At 36.9% G+C, this 20,103-nt stretch overlaps 1 protein-coding gene across 4 annotated transcripts in view; it reads right to left on the reverse strand.

Annotated features, from left to right (window-relative positions):
• MTMR2 (myotubularin related protein 2) overlaps positions 1–20,103 on the reverse strand; it is a 121,724-nt gene that overhangs the window by 23,964 nt on the left and 77,657 nt on the right. For all 4 annotated transcript variants that reach the window (XM_040489684.1, XM_040489686.1, XM_040489687.1 and 1 more), the window contains 4 exons: positions 17,612–17,713; positions 16,179–16,262; positions 5,395–5,544; positions 4,456–4,644 (listed from right to left, as the gene is read on the reverse strand). In XM_040489684.1, coding sequence (XP_040345618.1) covers positions 4,456–4,644; positions 5,395–5,544; positions 16,179–16,262; positions 17,612–17,713 — 525 coding nt within the window. The remainder of the gene's footprint in view (positions 1–4,455; positions 4,645–5,394; positions 5,545–16,178; positions 16,263–17,611; positions 17,714–20,103) is intronic.

The raw sequence follows: 20,103 nt of genomic DNA on the forward strand, positions 1-20,103 counted from the left end.
ATTGAAGAAGACTGAAACCATATCAAGCATCTTTTCTGCACACAATGGTACAAAACTATAAATCAACTGTAAGGCGAAAACTGGGGGGGGGGGGGGGGATCACAAATATATGGAAATTAAACAATATGGTACTGAACAATCAATGGGTTAACAAAGAAATCAAAGAAGATATTAAAAATAGCTTGAGACAAATGAAAATGGAAATATAACACACCATAATCTATGGGATGCAGCAAAAGCAATTCTAAGAGTCAAATTCATAGCAATACAGGCCTACCTAAAGAAACAAGAAACTATAAAAGAACAAAGTAAGCCCAAAATTCATACACAGAGGAAACTAATAAAGATCAGAATGGAAAAAAATGAAACGGAGACTGAAACCATATTAGAAAAGATCAATAAAACTAAGCCAGATTAATAACATCAACACACCTTTAGCCAGACTAAGAAAAAAGACAGGGTTCAAATAAATAAAATCAGAAGGGTTAAGTCCCAACTGATATCAAAGAAATACAAAGGATATAAGAGATGACTATGACCAATAATATGCCAATAAACTTGACAACCAAGAAAAAAAATGAATAAATTCCTAGAAACATAATTTTCCAAGACCAAATCATGAAGAAAACAGAAAATCTGAATAGAAGGATTACTAGTAAGGAAACTGAGTCAGTAATCAAAAACTTCCCAACAAACAAAAGTCGAGGACCAGACAGCTTCACTGGGGATTTCTACCAAATGTTCAAATACGATTTAATACCTATCCTTTCATCCTTTCATCCTCCTCCAAAACTGAAGAGGTAAGAACACTACCAAACTCATTTTATGAGACCAGCATTGCCCTGACACCAAAAGCAGACCAAAAAAAAAAGAAAAAAAAAAAAGAAAAATTACAGGTCAATATCCCTAATGAACATAGATGCAAAAATACTCAACAGACCAAATCAACAATGCATTAAAAGGATCATATGCCATGATCAAGTAGGATTTATTTGGGGGATGTAAGAATGGTTCAACATCTACAGAACAATCAACATGATAAAACACATTGACAAAATTAAGAATAAAAATCATATCATCTTAAAAGATGCAGAAAAAGCATGTGACAAAATTCAACATCCATTTATGACAACAACTCTTACCAAAGTGAGTACAGAAAACACTCAACACAATAAAGGCCATGTGTGACAAGTCCCCAACTATCATACTCAATGGTGAAAAGCTGAAAGCTTTTCCTTTAAGATCACCAACAAGACAAGGATACCCACTGTCACCACTTTTATGCAACAAAATATTGGAAATCTAGCCAGAGCAATTATGCAGAAAAAGAAATAAAAGGCATCCAAATTGAAAGGAGAAGTAAAATTGTCACTATTTGTAGACATGATTTTATACAGAGAAAACCCTAAAAATTCAACCAAAAAAATGATTGGAACTAATATATGAATGGAGTGAAGTAACAATCACTTCAAATCACATAAAATCAATATGAAAATCTATTACTTTTTTTTATACATTAACAATGAACTATCAGAGAATTAAGAAAACAATCTTCTTTACACATGCATCAAAAAGAATAAAATTTGCAGGAGTAAATTTAACTATGAAGGTGAGAAAACTTTACACTGCAAACTGTAAGACACTGATGAAAGAAACTGAAGAAGACATAAATAAATGGAAAGATATAAGTTAGACTGGAAAAGTTAATTTGAAAAATGTTGTACTGCCCAAAGCAATCTACAGACTCAATGCCATCCCTATCAAAATTCCAATGGCATTTTTCACAGAAATAAAACCATCCCAAAATTTGTTTGGAACCACAAAATATCCCATTATACTGACAAAAACAAGGCTGGAGGCATCATGCTGATTTTAAAACATACTACAGAGCTATGGGGCACCTGGGTGGCTCAGTCGGTTGAGCACCCGACTTCGGCTCGGGTCATGAGTTTGAGCCCCGCGTCGGGCTCTGTGCTAACAGCTTAGAGCCTGGAGCCTGCTTCATATTCCGGATCTCGCTCTCTTTCTCTCTGCCCTCTCCCACTCATGCTGTCTCTGTCTCTCAAAAATAAATAAACATTAAAAAATTTTTTTAAACTATACTACAAAGCTACAGTAGTCAAAACAGTATGGTGTTGGCATGAAAACATATACATAGAGCAATACAACAGAACAGAGAGCCCAGAAATAAACCCATGTATATATGGTCAATTAATATACAAGGGAGACAAGAATATACATGGGGAAAGGACAGTCTCTTCAATAACTGTTATGGAGAGTCACATGCAGAAGAATAAAACTGGACTACTACCTTACACCATATACAAAACTGTACTTGAAATGGATTAAAGACTTGAATGTAAGACAAGAAACCCTCAACTTCCTAGAAGAAAACTAAGGTGATAAGCTCCATGACATTGGACTTAGTGGTATCTTTTTGGCTCCTACTCCAGAAGTAATGGCAACAAAAGCAAAAATAAACAAATGGGACTACATCAAACAAAAAGCTTCCGCATACTGAAGGGACCTCCTCACTAGCAAATGGGAGAGGATATCTGAAAATCATACATCAGATAAGGAATTAATATCCAAAATATATAATGAACTTATACAGCTCAATAACAACAAACAATCCTATTAAAAAATAGGCAGAGGATTTGAATAGACATTTTTCCAAAGAAGACAACAGACGGCCAACAGGCACATGAAAAGATGCTCAACATCACTCATTATCAGGGAAATGCAAATTATATCCACAATGAGATATAACTGCACATCAGTCAGAATGGCCACTATCAAAAAGATAAGCATGACAGCAATGGTAGTAGGGAGGTTACTCAAAAAATTAAAAATAGGGGCACCTGGGTAGCTCTGTCAGTTAAGTGTCTGACGCTTGATTTAGGTTCAGGTCATGATCTCATGGTTTGTAAGATTGAGCCCTAATTCAGACTTTTGCTGACAGCATGGAGCCTGCTTGGATTCTCTCTCTCTCTTTCTCTCTCTCTCTCTCTCTCTCTCTCTCTCTCTCTCTCCCTCTCTGCCCCTCCCCCGCTTACTCACACATGTGCACTCGCTCTCAAGATAAATTAAAAAAATTTTAATTAAAAACAGAATCATGGGGCGCCTGGGTGGCGCAGTCGGTTAAGCGTCCGACTTCAGCCAGGTCACGATCTTGCGGTCCGTGAGTTCGAGCCCCGCGTCGGGCTCTGGGCTGATGGCTCAGAGCCTGGAGCCTGTTTCCGATTCTGTGTCTCGCTCTCTCTCTGCCCCTCCCCCGTTCATGCTCTGTCTCTCTCTATCCCAAAAATAAATAAACGTTGAAAAAAAAATTAAAAAAAAAATAAATAAAAACAGAATCATTATGCAATTCAGCAGTTCCACTTCTTGCTATTTATTGTAAGAAAATAAAAACAACTAATATGAAAAGAGCTATGCACTCTTATGTTCATTGCAGCATTATTTACAATAGCCAAGATATGGAAAGAATCTATCTGTCCATCAGTGCATGAATGTATAAAGAAAATGTGGTATAGGGGCACCTGGATAGCTTACTCGGTTAAGTGCCTAACTTCAGCTCAGGTCACGATCTCACGGTTCATAAGTTCAAGCCCCACATCAGGATCTGCACTGACAGTGCTGAGCCTGCTTGGAATTCTCTCTCCTCTCTCCTCTCTCCTCTCTCCTCTCTCCCTCTCCCTCTCTGCTACTCCCCTACTTGTGCTCTCTCTTTCAATATAAATGAACTTTAAAAAGAAAATGTGGAATACTACTCAGCCATAAAAAGAAATGAAATCTTGCCATTTGTGCAACACAAATGGACCTCAAGAGTATCACGCTAAGTGAACTAAGTCAGACAAAGACAAATACTGTATCATTGCACTCAGACCTCGAATCTAAAAAACAAAACAAACGAACAAACAAAACTCACAGATACAGAGAACAGATTGGTGGCTGCAGGGTGGGGGGTTTGGCAGGGAACAAAATGCATGGAGATAAGAAGGTACAAATTGCCAGTTACAAAATAAGTAAGTCATGAGAATGTAACATACAACATGGGGACTATAGTCCCCATGGAGTCAATGATACGATTCTGAAAGTTGCTAGGAAGGTAAATCCTAAAAGTTTTCATTCTAAGAAAATTTGTATCGTAGTAGATGGTAAACAGATGTGATGTGGTCATCATTTTACAGTGTGTACAAATACTGAATCATTATATTGTAAACTTGTAACTAACATGAGGTTGTATTTCAATTGTACTTCAATAAAAAAGTAAACAAATAAAAAGTTACAAGATTAAGTAACTAACTCAAAGTCACACCATCAAGCAGGAGAGCCAGCAATAGAATCTGTATCTTTGTCACTGGAGAGCCCAAAATCTTTCTACTACATTGTGGCTCCCACCAAACTCAGCTGATTCATGGAACTGAAATCTTAATTACTGAAAGACAATCTCACCTTATTGGCAACAGCATTGACACTTGGCCGGGCATCAAATATAAAGATTTTATGAGACTGAGCATTGGAATCCATGATAGCTTGAAGGTATTTTTCGTCTTCTTTGCTTCGCTTTCCACTCACTCCTACCATGGGCTGGCTACATCGAGTGATTGTGGCTTGACTCTCAGGATGAATCCATGATAAAACCTTAATGGGGGAAAAACAGTGACACACCCTTTATATATGTTTCTGTTTATAATTCTTCTCAAAAACATTACTCTACAAAATTCTGCTTTCTGATTAGTTCCAAAGCCTAACCATGAAAGGATATATAAGGCTGCTATAAAAAATCATTGCCTTTCTTTCAAGCCAATTCTGGCATATGGGCAATTTGGTCTAATTCTTTAATCAGGTATTGAGTTATGAAAGTCATGATTATTCGGAAGTGCTGTCTCTAGGAAAAAATATATTAAGAGTGTTAAGTAAACCTCTTAAAGTTTTATTACTAAATCAGCAAACTGTCTAACTATAACATCTTCAGAATCTATGAGCTTTGTAACAAAAATTATTTAAGCCAATCTTTCTAAAACACAATACTTCATCATAAATTTATAAAGTTTTCTTCTTTCCAGGGTTTGAAGGAAAAGAGCAGTTATCACCATGATTAAAGAGTATATAATAAAATAAAGAAATAGTGAACAATACAGAGCCAACTTTGTTTTCAAGTTAAGAATTGCAATTCTGTGCAGTTCTCTAATACCCATATCAGATTCTCAGAAACTTCTTTAAGTCTTTCCTCCACTTTTCATTTTACTAAATAACTCATCCCCTAATACCCCCATAAAAGGCCTGTTGCTATAGCTATTTTTATCCTGCATCCATGTTCCCATTCATTAACTTCAGCATCACGCAGAGTACAAAAGCATTTGCAAAGTCTCCTCAAAGCTTCATACTTACTGGGATACGGCCCCTTGATCTGAAGGATGCCACCCTCTTTAATTCTTCATCAGGAATATTTGCGGGCACAACCAATAGGGCAGGATATGTATCACAAAGCTCATACCTCTCATTTATCTTTGTTATTCTCCAGCTTTCATTCGGAATTCCCTACATGTGAAATAAAACACAGGACAAATTACTACCTAAAATATTACAATATAATGAAATAAAAGCTATCCTATTTAACCTCTCTTGTCTGCACTATCTCTTAAGTTGTTGGAATAGTCACTGTCTACTGGTATAGTGGCCAGGCTATTCCAATGCAGGGATCTGTGTTCAGTTTGGTACTCAATTACATATTGAAAGATTTCTTAAATCATTAAATACTGATTGATTGTTGGGTCTGTGCTAAACATATCCAGTAGGAAGGAAGGACACAGTAACACTGAAAATGTTCCCTGTCTTTAAAAAAAAAAGTCTCATTCAGGTTGATTGGATAATTGATTTTGTTGCCATTCAAATACCTTAAATAAAGAAATGTCAGGGAGCAGCTATCAAGTATCCAAGTATCCACCAGAATGCTATACATATGCTTATCACTTACATACCTGAAGTGAATTTTTCCCTCCTAAATTATAGTAGTAATGGAATGTTGCTAATCTAACACACAGTAGAAAAGCAAAAGAGTGGGGCAACCTCGGTGGCTCAGTGGGCTGAGCATCTGACTCTTGGTTTCAGCTCAGGTCATGATCCCCGGGCTGTAGGATTGAGCCCCATGTGGGGCTCTGTGTGAGCATGGAGCTACTTAAGATATTCTCTCTCTCTCTCTCTCTCTCTCTCTCCCCCTCTCTCTCTCTCTCCTTCCCTCCCTCCCTCCTTCTCTCTCTCTCTCCTCCCTCCCTCTCTCTCTCTCTCCTTCCTTCTGCCTTTCTCTCCCTCTCCCCTGCTCATTCATGCTTTCTCTCTCTCTAAAATTAAAAAAAAAAAAAAAAAGGAGTATCAGAAGTCAAAACCAACAGGCGAGAGAAATATTTTTGAAAACAAATCAATTAATAAGCCCTCATTTGGTCCTTCAGGATTTGCTATAACTAGTCTACTACTTCACATAAAGGGTTACTTAAATAAGACACTTAAAATTCTCCATCTTCCGTTCCACAGAAAAGAAGGTCATTAATTAACTGGAATTAAGAAAATATATATATTTAAAATTTATGGCCCCTGACAACTCACATAATCAATCAGAAAAAGAAAGAATGGAAAGAAACCAAATTATAGTAAACTCCCCCACCACACACACATTTACTGGGTACCTGTTATGCACAGGTGCATGTCAGCAGACTTTTTACACACACACATGTACATATTATTGTACTCAGGTTCTGTTAACTTCAGTTTATAGGTGAAGAAATTGTGGTACACTGCAACTTGACCAAAGGAGGTAACAAAGAATTCCATGTACATTCCAAACCTATCCTTTTTATTTAGAAGTACATTGTTCCTAAAAAAAATTAATATCCTAGTTCATGAAATTGTTAACAAAAATCTGAAATCAAAGGGCAGAATGTACTCCCCTTTAAAGAGGTATTTCTCAAGCGACTGCCAAATACCCAAGACAGTATTAAAAATAAGAAAGGAAAGAAAATTTCTTCCCAGTAATCATATGGCAAATGCTATCAATAGAGTTTCCATGAATTCCTAGCCATGGTGTTTCTTCATCAGTGCCTTATATTCTATTTACATTAGCCTAGTCTCAACCTAGCTTCTTATGATACACATCACTCTTTCCCTCTTGCTTTCCTTAACTTTTTACATACTAAAAAATGGTTCAGGTAAGATGCTTACTTATTGTTAGAAATAAAAGAAAGAATTAAAGGCTTAAAAATGTATTCCCATGCTATAACAAAAAAGTATGGTGAACTGGCAAGTTTACAGAGGTGGTACTCAAGCAAAAGCCTTAGATACCATCTTTAACTCATCCCTTTCCTTACATCCTTACCCCTTACATCCAATCAACGACCGGTTTCTATGACTTTTTTCTTCTAAAAGTAACAAAAGAAAACTTTGGTCACTATTTTCCATCCTCACTGGAACTTCCCTAATTCAGGCCATTACCACTTCTCTCCTGTCCCTCTGCAAGTCATTCCCCATGCTGGATCCACATAATCATCTAAGATGCAAGTTAGCATGCCATTCCTCTGTCTCTGGTTACCTATTCCTTTTCAGATAAAGTATAAATCCTTCATGGGGAGGAGTGAGGTCACCAAGTGGCAACACACGTGTTCCTGACTTTGCTCCTCCATGCAAGAAGAACAACTAACAACCATTCAGGAACAAGACAGCATCGAGAGAATCCTACAACACGGAGACCCAGAAAGCCTGCAATGGAAGGGGAAGAGAAGTGGCTGCATGTTGACCACACTGTCCCTCCCCCAAGGCCATCCCAGCACCACCACACAGAGAGGTCTCCTCTGAACCCCTGGCTCCTCCAGTAGGAAACACAAGCCAGGAGCAGACCACCAGCAGCATCCCTCCCTCACCCCAGCATTGTGGATCCGCTTTGTAGGAGTCCCTACTCTGATCTCACACTACAGGGAAACAGAGTTCATACCTGCTGTGTCCAAGTAGTAATTCAAACCAATGGTTTTGCTCACCTGCACAGCCAAGCCCGGGGCACATATACTCTGACCAGGGAACTCAGCAGGGTACAAAACTCCCTAATTTAGATCCTCAAATGAGGAGTTCTGCCAGCCCTAGAATTCAGCTGCCTATGAGAGACTCACTTTAGTCTCAAAGACTCACACAGACTGGGAATGAAAAGATGGGAAAAGACATTGCAAGCAAATGATTAAAAAAAAAAAAAAAAAAGCAGGGGTGGGGCCCCTGGTTGGCTCAGTCAGTTAAGCATCGGGACTCTTGATCTCAGCATTGTGAGTTCAAGCCCCACACTGGGCTCCACACTGGGTGTGAAGCCTAATTAAAAAAAAAAAAAAAAGTAAAAAGCAGGGTGACCACACAGGCAAAATAGACTTTAAACTAACAACAGTAAAAAGAAAAAAAAAGTCTTGGTATACTGAGAAAAGGGACAATACATCAAGAAGGTAAAACAACTGTAAATACTTACACATTCAACTTTGGAGCTCCTAAATGTATAAAGTAAATCCTGAATGTATAAAGCAAAAACTAACAGAGCAAAGGAGAAATAAACAGTAGTATGGTAATAGTTGGGGATGTCAATACCCCATTGTCAACAATGGATAGATCACCTAGACAGAAAAATCAATAAGGAATCAGTGGATATAAACAACACTACGGTCAAAATGGACCTAACAGGTATACACAGAACACTCTATCCAACAACAGCAGAATACACATCCTCTGAAGTGCACACAGAACACTTTCTACTATAGACCACATGTTAGGTCACAAAACATGTCTTAGCAAAATCAATAAGACTAATAAAATCATACCAGGTACCTTCTCTGACCACAGTGTCATAAAACTAGAAATCAGTAACAAAAGGAAAACTGAAAACTTCACAAACATGAAAAAAATTAAGCAACATTCTCCTGGACAACCAATGGGTCAGGGAACAAATTAAAGGGGAAATAAAGTTTATTGAGACAAACAAAAACAAACACAATACACCAGAACTTGCTGGATGTAGCAAAAACACTTCTAAAAGAGAAGTTCATAGCAATAAATGCCTACCTTAAAAAGTAAGAAAGATCCCAAATTAACAACCTAAGTCTATATCTTAGTTATATTCTTAGTTAGACTAACTAAGGGAAAAAGAGAAAGGGTCTAAATTAATAAAATTATAAATGAAAAAGGAGATATTACAACTGATAGCACAGAAATTCAAATTATGGTAAGAGGTTATTATGAAACTAATTGCCAACAAACTGGACTGCTAGAAGAAATGGAAACATTCTTAGACAACTTACCAAAACTAAATCAAGAAGAAACAGATGCTCTGAATAGACCAATTACTAGTAAGGAGATTGAATCAGTAGTTAAAAATCTCTCAATGCAAGGGCGCCTGGGTGGCTCTGTCGGTTGAGAGTCCGACTCTTGATTTCAGCTCAGGTTATGATCTCACAGTTTGTGAGTTTGAGCCCTACATGGGGCTCTGTACTAACAGTGCAGAGCCTCCTTGGGATTTCTCTCTCTCTCTCTCTCTCTCTCTGCTCCTACCCCTGCTCACATACTTTCTCTCAAAATAAATAGACAATTTTAAAAAGATCCCTCAAAGGAGAAAAGCCCAAGACCAGAAATGTTAGATCTAATCAATAAATTCAGTGAAGTTGCAAGATACAAAATTAACATACAAAAATCAATAGTGTTTCTATACGATGAGAACGAATTTCCGATAAAACAATAAACAAATCAATGTCATTTACAATAACATCAAAAACAATAAAATACTTAGAAATAAATTTAACTTAAGGAGGTAAAAGATCTCTACTCTGAAAACTACAAGACACTGACAAAAAAAAAAAAATTGAACAAAGATGCAAATAAGTGAGAAGGTAGCTTGTGTCTCCAAAAAAGACACCGAATAGCCAAAGAAATCCTGAGAAAGAAGGACAAAGCCAGAGTTGTTACACTTCCTGATTTTGAGCTATACTATAAAGCCACAGTTATCAAAACAGATTCACATTAAAACAGACAAATACAACTAATGGAACAGAATCAAGAGCCTAGAAATAAACTCACACATAGACAGTCAACTAATATTTGACAAGGGAGCAAAGAACTCAATGGAGCAGGGACAATCTCTTCAATCAATGGTGCCAGGATAATTTGATATTCACATGTAAAAGAATGAAACTGGACCCATGTATAACATCACTCACCAAAATTAACTCAAAATGGATTAGACTTAAATGTAATACCTGAAACCATGAAAATATAGGAATAGAGAGTTCCTTGACACGGATCTCAGCAACAATTTTTTGGATAGGACACCAAAAGCACAGGAAACAAATAAAAAAGAAAAGGGACTACATCAAATTAAAATTTTTCTGCACAGCAAAAGAAATCATCAACAAAGTGAGAAGACAACCTATATAGTTTGGGAAAAAATATTTGTAAACCGTGTACCTGATAAGGGGTTAATATCCAAAATATATAAAGAACTCATGCAATACACCAAATCGCTACATTGTACACCTAAAACTAATGTAACACTGTATGTCAACTATACTCAAAAAAAAAAAAAAATGTTTCATATATATACAAGGCCAACAGATACATGAAAAAAAAAAGAGGTTAGAGTGGGAGAGAGCCAAAGCATAAGAGGCTCTTAAAAACTGAGAACAAACTGAGGGTTGATGGGGGGTGGGAGGGAGGAGAGGGTAGGTGATGGGTATTGAAGAGGGCATCTTTTGGGATGAGCACTGGGTGTTGTAAGGAAACCAATTTGACAGTAAATTTCATATATTAAAAAAATAAATAAAAGCGATTATGATATAAAAAAAAAGATTCTCAATATAGTCATTCGGTAAATGCAAATTAAAGGTACAATGAGATATCTCCTCACATCTGTCAGAGTGGCTGTTATCCAGAAAAACAAAAACAAAAACAAAAACAAAAACATGAGACAGCAAATGCTGGTGTCGTGAAGAAAGAAAACCCTATTGGTGGGATTGTAAAGTGCCTCAGCCACTATGGAAAACAGTATGGATGATGCTCAAAAAATCAAAAACAGAACTATGATAGGATCCAGCAATTCTACTTCTGGGAATATATCCAAAGGAAACAAAAACAGCAACTTGAAAAGATACCTGCACCCCCATGTTCATAGCAGCATTATTTAAAATAGCCAAGACATGGAAACAACCTAAATGTCTACTGGTGGATAAATGGGTAAAGAAGCTGTGGTATACTTATACAATGGAATATTATCCAGCCATAAAAAGCAAGGAAATCTTACCATTTGTAACAACATGGAAGGACCTTGAGGGTATCATGCCAAGTGAAAGAAGTCAAACAGAAAAAAATAAATACTATATGATCTCCCTTACATGTGGAATATTAAAAAAAAGAAAAGAAACTCATAGCAAAGGACAGAAAAAGAGAACAGACTTGTGGTTTCCAGAGCCACAGGGTGGAGGAAGGGAAACCGAAGGAAAGCGGTCAGGTGGTAAGAAGGTAAAACTTCCATTACAAGGGAGATAAATACTAGGGACGTAATGTACAACATGACGACTACAGCTAACACTGCTGTATGATATACAAGGAAAGTTGCTGAGAATAAATCCAATGCGTTCTCCTCGTAAGAAAAAAAAATTTCCCCTTTTTTCTTTCTCCCTTTTTTTTTTTTATTCTGTCTATTGTGACAAGATGGATGTTAGCTGAACCTATTCTGGTAATCATGTCACAATGTGTGTAAATCAAACCATCATGCTGTGCACTTTAAACCTGTATGGTGATGTATGTCAATTATTTCTCAATAAAACTGTAAAAAAATTCCTTTATGGGACTTAGCAAAGGCCTTCATCCTCCCACTTTCTCCACACTGATGTCTTGCCCCTCCAAACTCTAGTCTAGCCTGTACCAAATGCTTTTAGTTCCCAAACGGCCTCATATTCTCTCACTGGAGTACCTGCTTTATCAGTCACTGTATTCATCACTGTGTGCTTTAATTGTTAGTTTACTTCTTTGAATCCTCCATTAAATATATGCTCTTTGCAAGTCAGGATTGTATCTTCCTGTTTCAAAGACTTAGCCACTAGTATATAGTAGTGCTGTATAAATTTGATAAATGGATGGATGAATGAGTGAGGGAAGGAAGGAATGTATTAACGGATAAATCAATGAACCAAAAGGAAGCCTTCATAAGAAGCAAAATTGGCTTTTGAAGTTTTCTTAGAAAATATGGATTGAGAGCTAAGAGGGTTGGATCACCTAAAAGCATACATCACCTGAGATCCTAATGTACCACTCCCAACCCAGGTAGGTACTCCCATCTGTCAATCCCTTCACACATCCTTAAAGAAAACCACTCCCACGGAGAATGACTGTTACCAGTACGTAACATGCTTCAGGAAATTGTCAGAGTGGGGGCTGAACCACTGACTTACATTACTTATGTTACATTCATTACATTTATGACTATAGTCTTCCTCATTCTTAGATAAGTTGACACACCTATCTCCACTACAGGAATTCGCTTCCAAACCAAAAAGTGGCGTTGGCTAGTCAGCATACACTCTTTGTAGACGGTACTAAAGACATACCGACATGTATTGATTTTGGCATACGTTTATACTCTCCTTGCAAATCACTGCCCTTCAGTTAATGTTCCCATTTATCAGGGTGGCTCAGCTGGTTAAGCATCCGACTTCAGCTCAGGTCATGATGTCTTGGTTGGTTAATTAGAGTCACGTCGGGCTGTCTGCTGTCAGTGCAGAGCCAGCTTCAGATCCTGTTTCCCTCTCTCTGCCCCTCCCCTGTTCATGCGTTCTCTCTCTTAAAAATAAATATTTATTTATTTATACAAAATTTATTGTCAAATTGGTTTCCATACAACACTCAGTGCTCATCCCAACAGGTGCCCTCCTTAATACCCGTCACCCACCCTCCCACCCCCCATCAACCCTCAGTTTGTTCTCAGTTTTTAAGAGTCTCTTATGGTTTTGGCTCCCTCCCTCTCCAACCTTTTTTTTTTTCCTTCCCCTCCCCCATGGTCTTCTGTTAAGTTTCTCAGGATCAACATAAGAGTGAAAACATATGGTATCTGTCTTTCTCTGTATGACTTATTTCACTTAGCATAACAAATATTTTTTTAAAAAGAGTAAATTAAAGAGGGGTGCCTGGCTGGCTCAGGTGGTTAAGTGTCCAACTCTTGATTTTGGCTCAGGTCATGATCTCTTGATTCATGAGATTGAGCCCCACATCAGGCTCTGCACTGACAGCATAGAGCTTCCTTGGGATTCTCTCTCTCCTGCCTGTTTTCTCTGCTCCTGCCCTGCTCATGCTCACTCTCTCTCTCAAAATAAATAAACTTAAAAAAAAAAGAGTAAACTAAAGAAACATCCTCTTACGTAACAAGTTTAAACAGTTGTTAATAGGTTTATCCATTAAAAATAATGTATGATTAGCACTATAATGTATAGGTCTACAGAATTAATGTGGCTTTTCTTTCATGTTTTAGCAGCTGCACACAATGAATCTAAGCAGTCATGATTTCTTTTTTTAAAGCTTTACAATGTAATAAATACAATAATAATCATTTGAATAGATTTCTTTGATTCATAAAATATCTTCCTGTATATTAACAATCCTTCAGACATTCCTATAAATGAGTTCCTATGACCAAGTAAAAAATAAAAGCACTCTGACATGAATGACTCATTCAAGAGCACATACCTAAGAGTGAGGGCAAAGTAAGAGCTAGAGATAGGATTCAAACTCAGTCTTCTAAATGCTCTGGATTTCGTGGTAATAGTTGTACACCTCTGGGCATATGCTAAAAACCAGCGGAGGGACGCCTGAGTGGCTCAGTCGGTTAAGCATCTGACTCTCTCTTGATTTCGGCTCAGTCACGGTTTCGTGGTTTGTGAGTTCAAGCCCCGCATCAGGCTCTGTGCTGACAGCTCAGAGCCTGGAGCCTGCTTTCAGATTTTGTGTCTCCCTCTCTCTCTGTCCCTCCCCTGCTCACATTCTTTCTCTAAAATAAATAAATAAATAAATAAATAAATAAATAAATAAATAAATATTAAAAAACAAGTTTAAAAAACAGTGGACTGTACACTTTAAAGTGGTAAATTTTATGGAATATAAATTATACCTCAATTTGAAAGAAAAAAAGAACAGGGAGGTCTGTGTGTTCTGAGATGGTATGATCTCCAAAACACATTAAGTGAAAAAGAAAGGTACAGAACGGTGTGCACAGTAAGCTGTTATCTGCTTAAAAAAATAATGCACACATATACTCAGGCTTTACAGGCATAAGATCTCTGAGAGAATACACAGGCAACCAGTAACTTTATTTCCTAACGGGAGAGGAGCTGGGGTGGCTGAGGGACAAGGCTGTCCTGGAAGGGAAACCTACCTTTCAATAGACCCTTTTGTACTTTTGAATTCTATGCAGGGTGCAAGGGTTACCACTTTAAATCTTTTTTAATTGAAAAGGAATACTCTGATGTTTCATCTTTAGTCTTAAGGTTTCTATTAAAGTATTATTTTCATTTTCTCCTATCATAAACTTAATATACACCAAAATAAACCCCAAAACCTGAATCTTCTAACTACAAAAAATGCATTGTTATTTATAGTATGATTTGGCTTAGTTGACTCAGAGACAAAGTATTTAACTCTTTAAGAAAAAAAAAAAAAAAAAGTCAAAAATTCACCCAGTAAGTCAAAGATCATAAAGCATCTATATCATTTAATGTAGAGACTCTATTCTGACTGCCACACTTCCTCATCTTATAATTAGGGTATAACTGTTCATTTACTCTTTAACTTATTTTTTTCTGTTAATAACATTTCTTTTCTGTAGCTACAGGTCTCCCACCTGCTTTCCAAAGTTCTATGTTGAATGCTACTAGAACAGATGGCAATTTCTGCCCAGATCCCCACAGAATATTCCTCATTTTGACCATTCCAAGGACATTGGTTGGATTTTTCTGGTTGCTTTCCCACCCAGTTCTGACACTGACTTTTTGAAGTGGCAAATATCTTGCAATGTTACTTGTAGACTCTTGATTTTTAATTGATCCATTTATTGTGTATTCTGCTTCATACTCTGCCAAGCTGCTGGCTTTATAACTGAATAAGAAATTTTCGATTTTACTGGCCACATGCTACTGAGCAACAAACTGCGCTTCAAAGCACTGGGCATCTTTAGTTCTCTAGTGGTGTGACGGGTTTTTACTCTCCTTGCTTTGTGAAACACACTTCGGTCAATTGGAAGCTTTATAATTCAAATGAAATGTTTGAAATCTAAAGACAAAATCAGTTTATTTTCATATCTGAATTCTAGAAAAACTGGGTATCAGATCTAATGATTACCAAAGAAACAATCAATGTCTCTGAACTTAAATTCTCAAGAAAGCACAGTGAACATGGGCAAAGTTAAAAATAAAGACTATTGTAGGGAGAGTTTAAATGTCAGTTTAAGGGCTCTGGGAAGTGGCGGGTCGAGAAAGAAGAGGGAGAATGATAGACTGTGCTGCAGATTTCCAGACATTTCCAGACTGAATTCTGCTTTCATCTCTTGCTGTGGTGAATCCCACCAACAGGTTTTCTAATATTAAACCACCTCATCTTAGTCACGATGTATTATCTCTTTGGTATACTATCACATTTGATTTGTTAACATTTTATGTAGACGTGTGTCCTCTATGAAGATCTAAAACTTCTAAAATTTCATGGGGAGCTAAGATGTAAGGAGAACTACTATAAAAGTTTTTAGAATTATGTTATAGGATATCCAAAAGAGAAGAATATGTGTGAATAATGTTGAATGGCATATAAGAATATCAAAATGTAAACATATTTACCATTTAATTTTTACCATTATTAACCACTTTTTAAACAAGCTGATTTACTTGTAAGCTCTTAGGTAGACAAGAAAAGATTTCTAAAAGATCTCTGTCTCAAACAGAGTTTGGCACTGTCTCAACCCAGTTTAAAGAAACTGAAAGCAGACAAGAAATCAGGATTAGGCTTCATTGAAAGAACAACAGTAAAACCCATACAACTTACATAAAGCTGTTTATGTCTACCTTTAAGCTTTGTGTTGTAATGAAAATAACCTGTAACATTAAAATTGAAAGAAAAAAAGTACATACCTGCCTTCTATACTCTAAAAGAGAGTCATATAGCTTCCACCCATTTTCAGGGAATACTTCTTTGTATTCAAAAGCAAAAAGAGGCTACAAAACAGTAAACAGAGTTAATAGCTAAAAAAAAAAAAAGAAAAAAACAGACATTTAAGGAGATAATCAGAAATATTTCCTTATCATACCCAAAGTTTTCATTTACTCATCTGTAAGGATGTTTTGTATTGGTGTCCTATTTCATATTGCTGTTTTAGCTCTTGTTTTATAATTTTGAAAATATATTGGTTTTTTTTCATATTTTTCAAACATATAGAAAAGCACAGAGGCCCACCACCAAGATTTATCAAATGCTAACATATCACCGTATTTCCTTCAGATATCAGCTGTTTAGGTTTTCTTCTAAATAATGAAAGACTTTACATAACAAAAGACATCTTCTGATATAATTAATCGGTTTGACATCCCAGATGTCAGCAGTTAGGCAGCCAAAGTTGATGCTACCTTTTCTAAAACATACTGAACGTATTATTTCTTGGCATACAATCGGTATACCAAAAAAGAAAACTTATCATTTAAATAGACAGAATGACAGAAACAACTATGATGAAAAACATTCAAAGGAGAGTCAAAAGACCAGTACTCATTCCAATATTACTCCCTACTAGCTGTGCCCTTGAGGTAACTGCCTACCTGTTCCTGGCTTCAACTCCAAAATAGGGATAAATAATACTTGCCACCTACCCTGGGGCTACACCCACCATGGAAGCTGGATTATGTAACATAAATGAGGAAGCCTAACATCATGACTAGCAGATAGCAGGAGCTCAGCTAAGTATTTATCCACCCTTTCCTCCTAAAATTGGTAGACTTAACTCTCAGCTCCTAATTAAAAAAGATTTCAGGGACGCCTAGGTGGCTCAGTCGGTCAAGCGTCCGACTACTTGATTTTGGCTGAGATTATGATCTCACAGTTTGTGAGATCGAGCCCCGTATTGAGCTCTGTGTTGACAGTGCAGAGCCTGCTTGGGACTCTCTCACTCTGCCCTTCTCCATCCCTCAAAATAAATAAACAAACCAAAAAAACAAAAACAAAAACAAAAACAAAATACAAAAAACAAAAACAAACAAACAAAAAGATTTCAAATCCTAATGAAGACCACAGACAGCTTTCATCATGGGAATGCCCTGGATAGAAAGATCATATAATTATAGAATGTCAGTGGGCAGACACTGACCTCAGAAATCAGCTACTCCAGCTTCCTCATTTCATACCAAAAAAGAACTATTCCAAGAGATTAGGTTAAACCTAAATTATGCATTTGGTTTAATGGCAAAGTAGGATCGTAAATGTAGTTTCTAGGTAGCTTAAACAAGTTTCTTTATAGTACTCCAAAAATTATAATACACACTTTTCTAATATAAAGAAAAAAAAAACACCTTACCAGGTTATTAGAGACAGGAAATGCATATTTCATTAGATTCTCAAATATGGATCTTCTTGTCCGCCCTTCAGGTTTATGAGCGAACCGTAAGTTCCGAATATCCTAGAAAAGATTTAGGATCCAAGTCATCTGTAATTGTTCACCTTTTATTGAACAAACACATAAGGTAACTGGCAACTATCTTGTAAAATGTTAAAACCTGTGAATGTGGGATACAAAAATAGGACAAGAGCTCCTGGAGACAGGGAAATCACAATGCCTTATTGAAAGAAATATTCAAAACCACAAGGTACTTTAATTTCCAGGCTATTGTGCCTACTCATCTATTTATTTAAAGTTCTTTAATAATGTTTATAACTTTCCATAATGTTCTTATATATCTTTCATTTTATTCAGAGGACAGAAATTTTATTTCTGTGTATTTACTCAAGATAAGCCAGTAAAGGAAACAGCATCTGATGCAGGCACTAGAGATAAAAGATATTATATCTGAAATTTACTATGACTGATACACAGCTCACGTATGTCCTTCCCCTGTGAAAACCCATTTTGTCATCAATTTCCCTATTAAAAACCTGATTAGCTCTTGTTATACTTCATAAGTATCTTCATTCCCATTATGCCTAGTGATGACTTTCCTATTTATGACCCCTTCCCAGGACTCATTTTCATTGGATCTTTGTAAGCTTCCTGCTACTAGACTGATAGAATCAAACTCTGCCTAAATCTCCTTGTCTACTCCATGTCCAAGTTCTTTAACCATCTCCTAACAGGTGAATTCTCAATTGTTTGGTTGATATCATGCGGGCTCTAGAGTCAGATCTAAAGACCAAGGAGGCTCCCGTTTCTGTTATTTGTCCTCAAGCAATTTTCTGTGCTCGGGCTGAACACAGATATTCATGTTCTGGTTTACTGGCATCTTAACTGCACTAAGAAAAACTTGGGGACTAAGAATACTTTCAAACAACCCATTTTATCTAGGTGTTTTATAATCTAGGCAGAATTCAAACTATACCCAATCCTGTAAAACTGAATACAGAGACTACACTACAATGCACTTGCAGTGCATGAATGAGTAGAACATTTTATTAGAAATCTGACCCACAACTAGGATACTAGTTCTACCATATTATAAAACAAACATGTATGGAAATCTAAGCTGATACCTTGTTTTTCTTCAGTAAAAATCTTTACCACTAGTAGAGATATTCAGAATCGCTCTGTCAACCACACAGTTATCTAAAAGTAACACAGCCGGGAGCCTACAAATTTACTCTATTTACTGTTAGATTACAGAAAAGTGACCAGGAGACAACGTGCCTGACACATGGTTGAAAGCTAAACATGCCTGACACATGGTTGAAAGCTACTGCACTCTTCAATCCCTTCTGACTACAGTGGAAAAGCATAGAAGCGCCTGGGTGGCTCAGTTGGTTAAGTGGCTGACTTCGGCTCAGGTCATGATCTCACAGTTGGTGAGTTCAAGCCCCACGTGGGGCTCTGTGCTGGCAGCTCAGAGCCTGGAGCCTACTTCAGATTCTGTGTCTCCCCCTCTCTCTACCCCTCCCCTGCTCATGCTCTGTGTCTCTCTGTCTCTCAATAATAAATAAACGTTAAATTTAAAAAAAAAAAAAAACAGTGGAAAAGCATAAAAATAATTATTAAGTCATTACTTTTATTACTAGATACACAAAACTTCTAAGAGTAGCATAAGAAAGGAACTTGCTTTTACTCTTGGCACTGGCAGAAGAACCAAAGAAAAATTAAGGCGATCTAGAATTGACATGCGCACAGGTATTAATTAGACCACATTGAGAACAGCAACCAAAGAAGTGGCACCTGATATGAAAGATCTATGACTGAACAGAATGGTGAAAATCTAAAAGTCTAAGTTTCATTCAAATATCAATGCATTTAAAAAATACAAGTTAGACATCATCAGGGAAATGCAAATCAAAACCAAAATGAGATATCACCTCACACTTGTCAGGATGACTAAAATCAAAAACTCAAGAAATAAGTGTTGATGAGGATGCAGAGAAAAAGGAACCCTCGTGCACTGTTGGTGGGAATGCAAACTGGTGCAGCCACAGTGAAGACAGTGTGAAGGCTCCTCAAAAAATTAAAACTAGAACTACCCTCAGATCATAATCGTATTACTGAGTGTTTACCCAAAGAATACAAAAACACTAGTTCAAATGGACATGCACCTCTATGTTTACTGCAGCATTTTGTACAACAGCTAAACCACAGAAGCAGCCCAAGCGTCCACTGGTAGATGAATGGATAAAGAAGATGAGTTGTGTGTGTGTGTGTGTGTGTGTGTGTGTGTATGTTGTGTGTGTATGTGTGCATGTATATATTATTCAGTGTTAAAAATGAATGCAACCTTGCCGTTTGCAACAACCTGGATGGATCCAGAGAGTATAGTGCTAAAAGAAACACCATATGATTTCACTCATATATGGAATTTAAGAAACAAAATAAATGAA

This window comes from Herpailurus yagouaroundi, unplaced genomic scaffold (assembly GCF_014898765.1).
Source record: "Herpailurus yagouaroundi ecotype Mexico unplaced genomic scaffold, PumYag 180, whole genome shotgun sequence".
Lineage (NCBI taxonomy): Eukaryota > Metazoa > Chordata > Mammalia > Carnivora > Felidae > Herpailurus > Herpailurus yagouaroundi.